This window comes from Macrotis lagotis, chromosome 8 (genome assembly GCF_037893015.1).
Source record: "Macrotis lagotis isolate mMagLag1 chromosome 8, bilby.v1.9.chrom.fasta, whole genome shotgun sequence".
NCBI classification, from domain to species: Eukaryota; Metazoa; Chordata; class Mammalia; order Peramelemorphia; family Peramelidae; genus Macrotis; species Macrotis lagotis.
In genome coordinates this window covers 88,785,216-88,801,644 of record NC_133665.1, presented here as the reverse complement: position 1 = coordinate 88,801,644, position 16,429 = coordinate 88,785,216, and the positions used below count along the sequence as shown (strand labels likewise).

Below are 16,429 nucleotides of genomic sequence, written 5' to 3'. Positions count from 1 at the left end.
AAAGGAATCATACGCAATTGAAACAATTAACATTTTTCATATTGCTTTAAACAATGAAAATAAAGCTGATTCCAATGTGAGTAAACATTTACAAAGGGTTCTTAAAGAAGCAAAAGTTGGTTAATCTTAAATATGAAGCAAATTTACTTTCATAGTATTTTGCATATTTTATCTACATATTGTTCTACTTTATAATAAAACAAAATCAAATATATTATTTACCAAACTAGGAAAGTTTGGAGTATTAGTATAACACTCAATGGGCAACTTACCCTTTCTATAGCTTCTTTTTCCTGAGGTGTTACTTGAATGTAGTTCATGTGACCACTTCCAGCTTCAGCTATTCCTCCACTGCCACCCCCACCTCCTCCTTGACCACCAGATTCTTGAACTGGTTCATTCAGCATTTGAATAAAATGCTCTTGATGTTGGCTGATTTGCTGTGGTGCATTGGAGGACAGAAGGAAACAATACACTGAAATAAAGCATTGTTGGTCTTTCTGATTGGTAGTTAAGAACTATAAATAGTAATAGGAAGAAATGTTGAATCATTAATTTTATTGGGCCTATTTTACATACTTCAGCAAATCTCTGGGTAGTTATGGTTTCTTCATCACTGCCTAAACACAGTGCTTAGCCCTATGTTTACATGTATTCATTATACTAAGAGCTCAAAGACAGAGAGAGACCCGGTCTTCTATTACTCAATATTGAATGCTTGTTAACTCATTAATGACAGTGTAAGAGTTTTAGCTTTCTGGGGGAGGGGAGAAATGGTTTCAGTTTCTGGGGAAAGTCTTCTGCAAAGCAGAGTAAATACCCTAAAGCTAATGAGGACTGAAAGCACTGCTTAAAAAGTCACCTGCAGTAACTGTGGATTTTCTCGTCCTATTTGCTGTAACAAGGCTGGCAGAAGGGAAGGATTCTGTTGAATAATTTGTCTCATCTGCTGAAACTGAGGCTGATTCCGTAAAAATTCAAGTGGATGTCCTGAAATTCACATAAAATTTTCCCATAAAAGAGAAGTCATAAATTAGAAAGACTGGTAACATAAGGTAAATAGATATCCAACAATAAAAACTGAAAGTAGAGACTTAACTTCTTAAATAAACTTAAAGGTAAAAATGAATTAAGTAGCTTTTAAGTCTACAAGTCCTAAAAAAGCTACAATTTTTTTTTATCAAATGGCTGCTATTCAAATAACATATCTCCCAATTAATTAAAATAATGGAATAAAGAATTTCTATTAGTTCATGATTCATGAGAACATGTTATTTAAGCCTCCCAATTACTAAAATGGTACATACAGCTAAATGCAATATAAATATCCTTCTGAATAATGCAGGACTTCAAAAAAAAGTTAAGATCATAAGTCTTAGGAAAACTTTTTTAATGAAAGCAGTATAAAGGGATGTTTAAAATTTCCTGAACAGAGAAATGCTGCAAAGATTTTTCCTCCCAATTTCTTGCTTTTCTTATTTTAGTTGCATTGAATTTGTATGCAAATTCAAAAAAATTTTTTTAATGAATCAAAATTTCCCATTTTATCTCCTTTGAGTCCTTCTATTTCTTATTTCATTAAGAATTCTATTCTCCATAGATCTGATTGGCAATTTCTTCTACATTTCACTAATTTACTTACAATGTCATCTTTTCTGTCAAATTCATATACCCATCTGAAGCAAATCTTGGTATAGAATGAGTTGTTGATCTATATCTAGTTTTTAACAAACCATTTCCCAGTTGTACCAACAGCTTTTATTGAATAGTGAGTTCTTACTCTAAGAGTTGGGATTTTGGATTCTCAAACACTAGGCTACTGTGCTTATTTGTTTCTGTAAATTGTGTATCTAGTGAACTCCATTAACCAACCTCTTTAATTCTTACAAAGAACCAAATTATTCTAACAGCTTATCATAGACTGAGATGGTACTGCTAGATCCTCTTCCTTCCCATTAAAAATTTTTTTTCCTTGATAATTCTCAACCCTTTTATTCTTCACCACATGAATGTTATTTTTTTCAGTTTTATAAAGAGCAATTCTTTTTTTAGCTTAGCTGTTAAGTATTGAATGAGTGAATTAATTTAGATAGTGTAGCAATGTTTATTATTTTGGCTTGGCTTACCCATGAACAAATTAATATTTCTCTAATTTAAGTCCATTTTTGTGAGAAGAGTGTTTTATAATTGTATTCATATAGTTCTATTTAAGTCTTGGAAGATAGAATCCCAAGTATTTTATACTCTCTATAGTTATTTTAAATGTAATTTCTATTTATCTCTTCCTTCTGGAATTTGTTGATAATATACAGATATTTTAATGACTTGTGTGGGTATATTTCATATTTTGGAACTTTTGTTCAAGTTAACTGCCTCTTTAGGGTTTCCCAAAACCAACATATCACTGGGGAATGATTATTTTTTTTTTTATTTATTCATGTTCCTTCAACTTCTTTTTCTTGTCTTACTGTTGAATCTAACATTTACAGTACATGGTAATGGCAATAACAGATACCCTTGCTTCACCTCTGATCTCACTGAAAAAAATATTTAGCGTATTGCCATTAAAGGTATGCTTTCTCTTGATTTTACAGATACTATATATTTTAAAGAAACCTTCATTTATTCTTGTGCTTTCTAGGGTTTTAACAGAAATGAGTGTTGTATTCTGTCTAAAGGTTTTTCTCTATCTATACAATTTTGTGGTTCTGATATTAATATGATCAATTATGCTTATCATGTTTTTATATTGAATCTTTGAAGTGTTTCTGACAAAGAACTAATTTCTAAGAAATATAGGGATCTAAGTAAAATATACAGGAAAGAATCATTCTCTGATTGATAAGTGGTCAAAGTATATGAATGTTGTTCATCCTTCATTTTCAAAGAGGACCAATGGACATTAGAAATGAATGATGTCTTGATCTGCCCAGGAATTAAATTTAAGTGCGGTGGAGTTAAGATATGAAAAGGCAGTTTTTAGAAGAAATCTAAGCTATCAAAGGCAATTAAAAAAATAAGCTCTAAATCATTAATAATTAATTACTCTGTGCCCTTTGGCAAGTCACTTAACCCCATTACCGCACAAAAACAAAAATCAAACAAACAAAAACAAAATGGTGAAAGGGAGTTTCACAAAAACCTAGAAAGACTTGAATGAACTGATACAAATTGAAGTGAGCAGAACCAGAATAATTTATAAAATAAATTTGCAAAAACAATTAATTTTGACTTAATAACTTATCAATAATACATCAATGAATTACAATTTCAAAGGATTCATGATGAAATTTTATCTATCTATATAAAGACCTGAGATCTCAACATTTGATGTTTTTTTCTTTCCCTCCTCTTCTTTCTTTGGTCTTGGTTGAAGCAGGGATTCTTTTTTGCATGTCTGTATTTATTTAAAATTATTTTTCTTTTTCTTGCTTTCTCAATGGATAAGAAGAGAGAAAAAAAAGAGTATTCAGAACAGAAAATAAAAGTGAATTGTAAAAAATATCAAGTTTTTGGGATAAAAAACTCTCTCTTCGATAAAAACTGTTGGAAAAATTGGAAGTTAATATGGGAAAAAGATTAGACCAACACCTCATACCCTATACCAAGATAAGATCAAAATGTATACAGGATTTAGACATAAAAAACATTATAAGCAAACCAGTTTATCTATCAGATCTATGGAAAGGGAAACAGTTTATGATCAAGGAAGAGATGGAGAACATCATTCAAAACACACTAGATAATTTTGACTACATTAAATTTAAAAGCAATTCTACACAAAACCACTGTAACCAAGATCAAAAGAAATGTAGTAAATTGGGAAACAATTTTTACAACTAGTATTTCTGACAAAGGACTCATTTCTAAAATATACATAGAACTGAGTCAAATTTTCAAAAAAAACCAAAGCATTCCCCAATTGACAAATGGTCAAAGGATATGCAAAGGCAATTTACAGCTGAGGAAATCAAAGCAATCCATAGTCATATGAAAAATTGCTCCAAATAATTACTTATTACAGAAATGCAAACTAAAGCATCTCTGACTGGCCACCTCTCAGTCTGGCCAATATGACCATAAAAGATCAATGCTGGAAGGGATACAGGATGTGGGACACTAATATGTTGTTGGTGGAGCTGTGAACTCATCCAATCTTTCTGGAGAGAAATTTGGGATTATGTCCATAAGGCAACAAAAATGTGCATACCCTTTGACCCAGCAATACCACTACTGGGTCTATACCCAGAAGAAAAACATCACTTGTACAAAAATATTCACAACAACCCTGTTTGTGGTGGCAAAAAAAGTGGAAATTAAGTGAATGTCCTTCAATTAGGGAATGGCTTAACAAACTGGTGTATTTCATGGAACACTATTTATTGTTCTATTAGAAACCAGAAAGGATGGAAATTCAGGGAAGCCTGAAAGATTTGCATGAACTGATGCTGAGTGACATGAGCAGAACCAGAAAATCACTGTACACCCTAAAAGCAACATGGGAGTGATGATCAATCTTGATGGGCTTGCTCATCCCTTCAGTGCAACAACCAGGGACAATTTTGGGCTATCTGCAATGGAGAATACCATCTATATCCAGAGAAAGAATTATGGACTTTGAAAAAAGACCAAAGACTATTACTGTCAAATGAAGGGGAAAAATGTTATATTAATATGAAATTTTACTAACTCATACTTTATTTTTCTTCTGATTTCTCTGTCATCACACTCAACTGAGATCAATGTATAACATGGAACCAATGTAAAGAATGCCTTCTGTGTGGGGTGGGAAGCAAGAATGGGGGGTGGGGGGGGGGATTGTAAAACTCAAAATCTTTCTTAAAATAAATTAGAATTATAAGATAGGTTTTTAATCACTGTAGCAAAATCTCTCTGTGTATGTATAAAAAAGACATTAAAGTCACTGAGATTAAAGTTAATTCAACAATACAAAATTTATAAATTAATACAACTTTTAAATATTGGAGGATGAGGAACTAAATTAGTTAAATCTAAATTTTAAAGCCCGTTCAAGAAAATATTCAGGCAAATTTGACAAAAGCAGATTACATTAATATTCATATTTCTCTATAACATTCCTCAAAGAAAAAATAAACTACTAAAACACAAGTATTGGTATGAAGTTCAAGTTATTTCAACACTTAAAACTCTATCACAAAATTAATAGGCTATGTTTCTTTCTTAGTAGAGTGAAATTCACCAAATTTCTTATTTCTATGAATGATTGCTCATTCAACAAACACTATGTAAATAATGATGAAATATTATATGTACACTCATCTGATAGGATTCTTTTAGGGCAGGGTTTGCAAGGCAATGGGGTTTAATGACTTGCTCAAAGTTACACAGCTAGAAAGCATCAAGTATTTGAGACTGCATTTGGTCCTCCTGACTCCAGGACTGTCCCTGATAGGAATTCTTGACAGCTTTAACATTTTGAGACAAAATGTATGAGGACTTTAAGTGCTTTCTGGAATGACTCTCCAAAATCTTTTCACTGAAGTAAAAAGAAATTCAATAGCATTCCCTCTCAACCCAAAGACTTTCATTTTACCTCCAGAAGTAGTAGTAGTAGTAGTTGTTGCTGTTGTTGTGGCTGCAGCTGCTGCCACTGCTGAAGACTGAGCAGCCCCTGTGCTGGCGGCTGGGGGGGGATCCACCACAGCCTGACTCTCTCTGTCTCCTGGGATACCCTAAAACACACAATGTCTAAATTTTAAAATGTCTTGACATTAAATTAGGCAATACTAAATAGAATGAAAAATTTTAGAGATAACTAGAATATTCACCAAATCGTTCTACCCCCCCCCTTAACAGGTTCAAAAAGTCAGTCCAAGTTCTGTATGTGAACTGTCACTTAAGATCACTATAATGAACTACAAAATCAAACAATGGAATGTACAAAACTGGAAAGCAGTCCTGGGAAATTACATTTATAGATGCTGGCAAAGGACCCTGCTTCTTAACATCCAAAATGCTCTCATTGTATAAGATAAAGGCATCTGTTCATTTTCTTTTTGTGAAAAAAAAAAAACAAAAAAAAAACACTGGACCTCATTAAATTCTAAACATATAAAAATGAGGCAAACTGCAGCTTCTCTATTAAATGTAACCCTGAAGTCAAGGGAGTCAATTCAAACAGTTCACAGTATATAAAACAATCATAGGGGAGAAAAGTGTCATAACTTGCAAATCTTTAACAAAATTGTCAAGTCAAATGAAGGGGGAAGGCACAGCTCTCAACTATTTAGGAAACTCTGGTGTGGAAATTTCCTCTATTCTTGCAGGTATAGCAATTCATTTATAAAATCATACTTTTGGTTATGGGGAACAGTGAGAGGGTTTTTTTTTTGCAAGGCAATGGGGTTAAGTGACTTGTCCAAGATCACACAGCTATGTAATTATTAAGTGTCAGGCCATATTTGAACTCTGGTTCTCCTGACTTCAGGACCTGTTCCCTAACCACTGTGCCACCTGGTTGCCTAGGACACACCTTTTAAGATAAATCTGAATTAGTACATTCACCACTAACTTAAGTCTAAATAGCCAATAAAATAATCAATCATGCCCTAATTTGTAATGTTTGCATTTCTGGCTAGCTTACAGTCATGAACTCTCAAAACATTCCTGAAGGAAAACCATTTCATATAACAAAGATTTTCTTTAGAAAAAAAAATGAGTACACTTAACAAACATTGGAAATCTGAAAACATTTGCAATGTTCCACCCTACTACCACCACCACAGCTTCCTCCTCCCTCTGCTTTTTTTTTGCAATTTTGTAACATCCAGTTTTGATTATTTTGTGGTGACTGTACTTTCTGTTTTCACTAATATAACCACTGTGTGTATTTTACTCTATCAGCTCATGTAAACCTTTCCTTTTTTTTCTGTAGTCATGTTTCTTAGAAGTCTATTATATTCATATGCACAATCTGTTTAGCCGCTCTGCAACTGGTAGACACTCATTTTTTCCTCTCTGTTCAGTGCAACCACAAAAATCAATACCATAAATATTCTGATACTTTTTAAAATCAATGACCTCCTTGAGGCATATGCCTAGTAGTGGACTCTAGTTAAAAGGCATGGACATCTTATCTTGGGCACTTTTTTTGCATAATTTCAAACCTGCATTTCAAAATAGTACTAATTCATGGTTCCACTAACAATGCACTAGAGGTATGGTACCTATCTACCAACACCAATTATTTCCATCTTTTGACATCACTGCCAATTTAAACATAGATTTTTTTTTTCAATGAGAATGCGGACCCTTTCCTTAAAAAAAAGTTCAACAAACATTTATATAGTAGAGGAAGGGAGGGAGAAAATGAAGACCAGTCTGAGTCTCAACAAAATGAAAGCTCCTGGAGGAATTCACTCATGAGAGAAGGGGGTGAGCTTTACAGAGAGATGTTTCAGGGCATGGAGGCCCTAGACAAGGAGGGCATGTTCTAGGATGACTATATACTACTTTAATTATGGTGGTCTCTTGTAAGTCTATACCTGAACCATTTCTTTCCAAAACATAAAGCCAGTTTCAAAGCATTTATTTTCCAACAGATCAAACTATTTATAACATTCATTGTATTTTTAAAATAAAAATTGTAATATCTTTAATATTTACATTTTTATTATTTTCATGTCTATTTATATTTTAAGGTTTTTTGCAAGGCAATGGGGTTAAGTGGCTTGCCCAAGGCCATGCAGTTAGGTAATCATTAAGTGTCTAAGGCGAGATTTGAACTCAGGTCTTCCTGACTCCAGGACCAATGCTCTCTATCCACTGCACCACCTAGCCAACCCCATTCACTGTATTTTTAAAAAGCTTTGGATCAGTAGTTAAAACCATCTGATGATTGGAAAACCAACAGTATTTTAGACCACATTGTCTAAGGCCCAAGTAAGTTGTCATACAATCTATAAAACTGACCTGGTACACAAAAGACTGAATGAAAAGACTGACAATTTTTAACAGATCCCAGTCAAAAGATTCTGAACATTTTTACAGGTTAAGGAATGACAAATCCATACGATTTGCTATTAAGGATGGGTGAATTTCATATATTGGGTAAATTAGCAAATATTAAGTTTTGCACATATCAGTTATTTATCTACTTAATTAGCAAATGGATATAGTGAAAAAGGCATTGGATAACTATCCAATTAAGTACACACACACACACAGACACACACAGACACACACACAAACAAAACACTAGTAATACAAGACAAATTTAAAAACCATTCTCATCCTCAGAAGTAATTTCTGGATTCTAGTCTCGGTTTTGTTACTTATTTGTCAAATTAGATTCTACCTTGGGAAAATCACCGAGTCAATATGATCTGATTTTTAAAATCACTTAATTGACTTCATAAAAGCACTTTCTCAATTACAAAACATTATGTGTGAGATTAATGGAAGACTCCCAAAAGCAAAACAGTCTCAAAACAAGAGAAGTGTAAAATTGTGGCAGCATATTTAAGAGAAGATTAGTTTCTACACAAATAACTATAATAATTCTAACCATAGTTAGTCTTACAATTTAAAAATAATATCCTAAATGTACAATCAATTTAAGTTAGTGCTATTTTAACAACTTTTGAAAGTTCATCTCATTTTGTACCAAAAAAATTATGCCTTCTCCTATAGATAGATATTTGCTACCATCAAGTACCAAGAGTCTGGTTAGCAGGTACAGAGAATCCAATAGTAATCAAAGAGGGTCAAATAAAAATAAAGAAAATTCTTCTATCCTTAGTAAAACACAATGCCCCAAAATGTCAGTCTCTAGCCCCCAACTCTTCAAAGTCCTGAGTCACTATAATTGTGGAATAGAACTGTTGGATTAAAAACAGAACACTTGTGAGAGGTGTGTCATTTTGTTAAAATATCTTAATAAAAACCATTTTAATCATTCTGGAAAAAAAACACTTAAATAAAGACCTTCACCAATTGGACATTGTTGTGCCAACAGTGTACATGTGCAGCTAATTGTTGAATTACAGTATTTATGCCACATGGATCACCTGGTCTCATTCTCTTTTCACAAGTGAGATAACTAACATGTAAGACATATTGTGCTTAAATATTTAGCAAATAATCATCATGCACAAGGCTGTGGAGTGAAGGAAGCAGAGCAGGAATCTGAACCCCAATTTTCTGATGTCAACATGATTTCTCATTCTAATAGTGAGGGAAGGCTAGAACACGCTTAGTCACATAATAAAAAAAATTCTCGTTCTTTTTTCATGCTTCACAATCTTTCAGAGATCACTGCCAGCAGCTTATCAAGCACATGAGCCAGTTTCTTCTGGTGAATTTAAACTCATCAAAAGGGCAGTTAGATTCTCTTTTATTATCCCTGCTTATCTTAGATTTTTAATTCCCTAAAAAAGCCAATTTTATTCAGTTCTTTCCAGTCCAAAATTTATCTTGACAACAACGTGTAACATATTTACCAAAACCAAGAATTTCATTTTTCTATGCTTGGTTTAAAAATATTTCTTCAAATTTTTTTTCATTCAGTCATCAAAGAAATTCACAATATATTCTCTTACAATGTCATTTTCTCTCTGAAGATTTTCCCTTTATAATTTCCCACTATACATCTTACTGTACAATACTACTTCAATTCTGCATATACCATACCCCCCTGCCATAACACTTTTAATAAGATATATTATCCCAGAGTCTTAATCTTATTTGGGGTCACAGATTCTCTCTCTATTTTGAACCATGGTTTTAGAAATTCAAATCTTAATTCTTAAATCTCATCTCTTAAACCAGGACAAATAAATGAGTCCACGCCCCTTTAAGCAAGGAGCTAGATGCACTACTATTTGTCTCTATTCTATAACCTTTAACTATCCAGCTAAATTTTTTTTCCTATGGATCTCTTTTTTTATTTTGTTAGGTTTTTTTTCTTTTGAGGGGGTAAGGCAATAAAGTTAAGTGACTTGCCTAAGGTCACATTAGATTTGAACTCAGGTCCTCCTGACTCCAGGGCTGATGCTCTCTAACCACTGTGCTACCCATTCTATGGAGTTCTATCATTTTGTGAAACTAAAATAATTGTTTCCCCCACAGAAGTCAGCTCCCTCTCCCATAGGAAGAATCACACAACTATCATTTAGCATTAAGTGCTGGGTCATCCTGTGCCCCCCTGTCTCATTTCTTGGTACATTTTTTCATACCCTCAACCTGACTCCCTGCAGTTATTCCAGAATCTTTCTTTAATTTGTTTCTACACTGTGTGGAAAGGTTTCTACACCTTTATCTTCCCTTCCATGAGATAGATCAATAAAGACAGCTATTACTTGGTTACTATTGCATATATGGTTGTAGTAATTGCAAAATTCTTCCTGTTCTCTACACATACCACATACAAGATGCTTAAATGACCTCTGCATTTTACAAATAATCAAACTGATCCTAGAGAGGTTAACAAGATTATGTGGTAGAGCCTAGGGGAATGAAGTATGTTTGTTTGGGATTGGGGACAAGATGGAATAGCAAGAGGAAAAACTAGCTTATTTCTAAACAAATGGAATCTTAGAAGTGATCTTAGGCATCATCTATTCCGACAGATATTGCAGTTCTTATACAACATTCCATACTTGATCATTCAGTAACAGGGAGCTTTCTATATTCACTGAGGCACTTTCCATTCTATTTGCAGACAACTTTCATTGTTAAAGGGTTTACAGACTGGCCTATCAAAATATTTCATCTAGATTCTCCTGTTTACCTGCCAAGGGATCTAAGACAATTCTCATTTTTGTTGGTTTGGAGGCAAAAGGGAATGTGATATTTTCCACTAAAAACATTAACTGGGAAGGTATGCAGTCCCAATGTCCTACAAAAGGAACTACAAGTCAATCCCGCCTACCTCCTCTGCCCAAGGTTTCAGCAAGTTCATTCAGAGAGAACCATTTAATTCCACACTGGCAGAGTGAATTGATTATTATTAACAAAGGACAAATATGCAATCAATCTACAGCTTTGTAACAGTGCTGTTCCCCAAAGAGACAATGGAAAGATTTTCTGCCTTTCTGTAAATCTAGGCTTGATAGCTATTTTAAGTATAGAAGCTATTTGAACAGTTCCAATCATTTGCATTAATGAGAAGAGTGGTTAACACAGGTAAACTAAACAACAATTTTTTTTATCTTTGAAAGGAATTGTTTTCAGCAAGCAACTATGATTTCCCAAAATATTCTATTCATAATTACTTTGAATGTGCATTCATTGAGTACTTGACTAATAAAAAGGTAGGTGATAGAAGCTTGATAGAAGGGAAAGTTGGTATAGTTTAATATTTACCAGAGATAATTAACAGAATAACTGATACAGAATTAAAGTTATCTGAATTAGCCAGCCTATTCCATCACAGGGATGAACTGAGAATAATCAAGGTAAATTTCTAGTTCAAAGATAACTAATCACTCACTGGAGATGTTTTTGTTTTTTTTTAGTATTTTAGTTTTTTTGCAAGGCAGTGGGGTTAAGTGGCTTGCCCAAGACCACACAGCTAGGTAATTGTTAAGTGTCTGAAGCTGGACTTGAACCCAGGTACTCCTGGCTCCAGGGCCGGTGCTTGATCCACCGTGCCATCTAGCCACCCCACCAGGGATGTTTTAAAGAGCATTCCTAAACTGCATTGAACTAAAGAAAGCTTGGACTCGGATGAAGTTAGTGACCTTCTCAAAACTACCTGGGTAACGACTGGCAGAGTGGGGCTGGAACCTAATCTGGGGTTTCCCCACTATACAGCAGATTTCCTCCAAAACGAACAATTTATGATTCTATTATTATCAAGTGCCTCTACATTCCTAGAGAAATGGCAAATCAGGAAAACAAAGTTCAATTCCTGATGACATTACAGAAGGCACCTGATACTTCAAACACTCATCATATCCCTTAACTTCAGGTTACAAAACATCATTTATGTCAGGAGGAGTCTATTCCTGACACTGTGGAGAGGTGGACAAAAAGCTTTGCCTTTCCACAAATTGGGTTTCTTCTACTTCTCACAGATTCCGATAAGACCCATTTATCTATAAATGAAGAAGTTAAGTCACAGTGAGACATTTGGAGAACTACTCAAGGGACACACAAGATGCTGAATGGAACCCAATTTACAGGTGAATAATTTGACACTAGACCAGATTTTGACTTCTATATGCTTAAAAAGCTTAGGAATGGTAATGCTATCATTACCTATACATCTAGATTTTTTTTGTAGAAAGATAATGGTGCTTATACAAGGCAAAGGAAGGGGAGGAGGAAAAAAAGAGATTAAAAAAAGTAAGATGAAACAAACAACTCACCATTAAAAGATATTCCACTGCTCTATCAGGGTTGTTGAAACTGGCTCTCAGAGCTGCAATTACTTGCTCTCGCTCATAGCCCATTGACATGATCTCAGTTACCATATTTTCATAGGATTGGCCCGTCACTGAAAATGGGAGAAAAAGAGGATGCATGAATATCACATTAAAGCACATAAGTCTTGTTGCAATAAATAATCCACTGAAAGAATAGTTTTGGCAATTCTTAATAAATTTTGTTTTCTAAGTTTGAAGAATTCTCATATTTATATTAAACTGCATAGTAACAGAACAAGTTAACTAAGTTTTCCCAGTTAAGGGGCTTATATTTCAACTCAAACTTTATTACATTTACTATGACCATGATGTAAGAAAACTAATATTTTGTACTTCAACCACTAAATTCATTTCTGATTTATTTGACTAGCTTTCTAAAGGATTAAAAGTTCATTGGGGGGGGGGGGGCGGCGGCTAGGTGGTGCAGTGGATAAAGCACTGGTCCTGAGTTCAAATCCAGCCTCAGGCACTTAATAATTACCTAGTTGTGTGGTCTTGGGGAAGCCACTTAACCCCATTGCCTTGCAAAAAATAAATTTAAGGGTTACAAAGTAAGTACAAACAGCTCTTTTTTGTACTGGCAAAGAACTGGAAATTGAGGGATATCAATTGGGAAATGGCAAAAAAAGTTCTATTGTTCTGTAAGAAATCAGAAGCAGTCAGACTGACTTGCACGAACTCATTTTTAGTGAAGGGAACAGAACCAAGAGAACATCATACACATTAACAACAGCATTGTGAGATGATCAACGATGATGGATGCAGCTCCTCTCCAGCAGTTCAGAGATCAAGGACGATCCTGAAAGAGCTACCATGAAAAATTCCATACACAGTTCAAAGGGAAAAACTGTGGAGTCTAGGTGCAGCTATGTTCACTTTTTAAAACTTCTCGTGTTTTTTCTTTCCCCTCTGTTCTAATTCCTCTTTCACAACACGACTGACAGAAATACATTAAACACAACTGTACATATAAAACTTTTATCAGACTGTCACTGGGGAAGAGGGGAGGAAAGAGAGGGTGGTAGAAAAATGTGGAACTCACAAATTTGCAAATGGTTGAATACTGAAAAACTATTTTTTGCATATAAACTGAAAAAATTCAACTGAAAATTAGTGCAGCTGGAGATGTACTACTAAAGGGATTTAAACAACCTAAAATAGTTTAAAGTTTTAACTGCTACCTTTTGGACTAAAAAAAAAAAATCAAACCATTGGGTTTGAAGATTTAGAAGAAGATAAGAAGATCTGGTAAGAAGATTTAGCTGAAAACAAAAAAAAAGATAAAAATTTAAGGGAACCCTAAGATTTTGAGGAGAACTAAAAGGAAAAGTACCTTTGCTTTTTTTTGTCACTAGTAGATTAAAAAAAAATAAACTTTGATCGTTTCACATAAATGGGAAAAAAAAGTGAATGTTTTTGAAGAGGGTAGATTTTATTCAAGTATCTAATCTATTTACTATTTAAACTGTTCAAAGAAAAAGACAGAAACATAAGACAAAGTTGCTAACATGTCAATAGATGAAAGGTGATTCTACTACTAGTCTCAGTGATGTACAATGGAGAAGGCGTGTGTTTGGTGTTACCTGCAGATCCTTCAGCTGTAGGAGAAAACTTCCAGTACATATGGGTCTAAATTGGGAAACTTATTTCAATTCTCTTTTGTTGCTCAAGGAAGTGTGGGGGTAGGGCAGGTGATGAGAGAAGAGAGTACAGTAACAGAAAAGCATAGTAAAATGCAGTTGGGGGAATCACGCTCTGGTTCAGCTGGATGGATTCTCACAAATCAAGTCTGGTTTCATTAAGAATTTGTGACATGTCTGCTTCTTTGCTAAGTGCAAGGGCTACAAAAAAGGACAAAAAGTCGGTGCCTTTTCAAATAGTTTATAATTCAATGATTAAATAAAAGCTGTATCTCAGTCACAACAAAATCCACAATATTTGTTCCTTTAAGTCCAATAGAACATAATCTCTTGCAGGAAAACTGTTTCCTTTTTGGTCTTTGTATTCCTAGGATAAAGCACAATTCTTGCTATATCTATTATCTATATCTAATAGATGTTTAAAAGATAAAGAACAGATTTATACATGAGTTACCTGAAAGAATTTTAGTGAACAGAGAGCAAAAAAATAAAGCACACTTGTTTTAAGGTTTATAGAGTAGTCATCCCATTTGTTTTGAGTTGGGTCCTACTGTTATCAACCCTGACAGATGAGGTCACATGATTTGCTCAGAATCACCACACAGCACAAATGTGCACATTATATCTAAGATAGGATTCCTAGTTCCAAGTCCAATGAGTTAACACTAAGTCAGACAGACTCACTTAATCTAAACCAATCTATTATTTTTTGTCTCAGAATTGCTTAGAATAAGAGGGGAAGTGACTTGTACAGGAGGTGGCACTAATCTGTAAGGTCTTCCTGAATTAGAGACCTAGCACTTTCTCTTTCTCTCTCCCTATAAGCCAGGTCACCTCTCAAGCATAATATTTAACAAAACATTATTTTACTCTGGGAGATAGAGAAGCAAGATGAATCAGGGAGTTAAGACAGTCAGGAAATGTTCCTTATTCCCTAACTTCAGGATCAAATATAAAAGTCTCTGGCATGACAACTCCTTCAAACCTACCTCCCTCACAAACACCCTGAGCTATATTTACACTTTCCCTGAAAGTCCCATCATCCAATGACACTGTCTTCTTTGTTGTTCCACAAACAAGAAACTCAATCACCTTATTCTATGCATTTTCCATGGCTGCCCTCCATGCCTCCTGGCCTTCTTCAAAGTCCAACTAAAAGCTCACTTTCTACAGAACTAGCCTTTCTAGATCCCTCTTTATTTTAAACTCTTTCCCTGATGATTATTTCTTTAAAATATTGCACATGGCGTGTTTGTAAATATTTGTTTCCAGGCTGTTTTCCCTTTACATTGTGAACTCCCTTTCTTTGTGTACTGGTGACACTGAAAGCATGTTTAATGACCAACTGATCCACTTGTTTCCTCAATAGTTCTAACACAATCATTGAAAGTACAGAAGTAGGGTGGCTAGGTGGCGTAGTGGATAAAGCACCGGAGTACCTGTGTTCAAATCCGGTCTCAGACACTTAATAATTACCTAATTACCTAGGTGTGTGGTCTTGGGCAAGCCACTTAACCCCATTTGCCTTGCAAAAATCTAAAAAAAAGTACAGAAGTAGAGTACAGTGCAGACTTCTTTCTGCTTAAGAAAAAGTTTGGGGGGGGGCAGCTAGGTGGCGCAGTGGATAAGACACTGGCCCTGGAGTCAGGAGTACCTGAGTTCAAATACGGCCTCAGACACCTAATAATTACCTAGCTGTGTGGCCTTGGGCAAGCCACTTAACACCATTGCCTTGCAAAAACTAAAAAAACAAAAAAGTCCAAGCTCTCCATTGTCTACATTCTGGGTTAATGCTCTATCTACATTCTCATCTTGCTTTTATTTTTGCTTCTTAAAAACTATTTACTGAAACCTCAAATTCTGAAAATTAGGGAAAAAAACTAATAGTATAGACCAAGGGGGTCAGAAACCTCAGGAAAGAGACACAAGGAAGAGGGGTCAACAAAGGACAGGGGTTAAAGGCTTTTAGTTCTAAGGTTTGAATTCAAAAGGGCTCTTTCTTCTCCACATCCCAATACTACTGTAGAGCACTGTCCAGCTCCCTGGTCTTAATCATCTCCTAGAATTCAAACCCTAAGCATTTCACATAGACCAGCCTCAATCTGTCTCCCCCTCCCCCCCATACTTGCCCACTTATCTTAAGGAACAAGAGCAAAAAAATATCATTTCTAGGGATAGTCCTCCCCTTAGCCTTCTATATGTGGAATTATACAGGTCACAATAATGAAACCCTGTCAAAGGCAAAGGCCACAAAAGACAGACAGCATAATCTTCACCCAGCTGCCACAACCCCAATTTCCCTTTCCCCTCAGAGAAAAGAGAACAAAGGATCTAAAAAGGATATACACATAATATATGCATGCATAAACATACAGTGAC

The 16,429-nt window shown here is 34.8% G+C and overlaps 1 protein-coding gene across 2 annotated transcripts in view; it reads right to left on the bottom strand.

Annotated features, from left to right (window-relative positions):
- The window catches only part of LOC141495827 (UV excision repair protein RAD23 homolog B-like), a 104,870-nt gene that overhangs the window by 20,581 nt on the left and 67,860 nt on the right, over nucleotides 1-16,429 (bottom strand). Inside the window, exons 6-9 of one of the 2 annotated variants that reach the window (XM_074197600.1) lie at nucleotides 12,354-12,481; nucleotides 5,576-5,714; nucleotides 864-990; nucleotides 273-459 (exon numbers count right to left, since the gene is read on the bottom strand). In XM_074197600.1, the coding sequence (XP_074053701.1) occupies nucleotides 273-459; nucleotides 864-990; nucleotides 5,576-5,714; nucleotides 12,354-12,481 (581 nt within the window). Of the gene's footprint in view, nucleotides 1-272; nucleotides 460-862; nucleotides 991-5,575; nucleotides 5,715-12,353; nucleotides 12,482-16,429 lie in introns of both variants that reach the window. The other variant, XM_074197601.1, reaches the window with a different exon arrangement.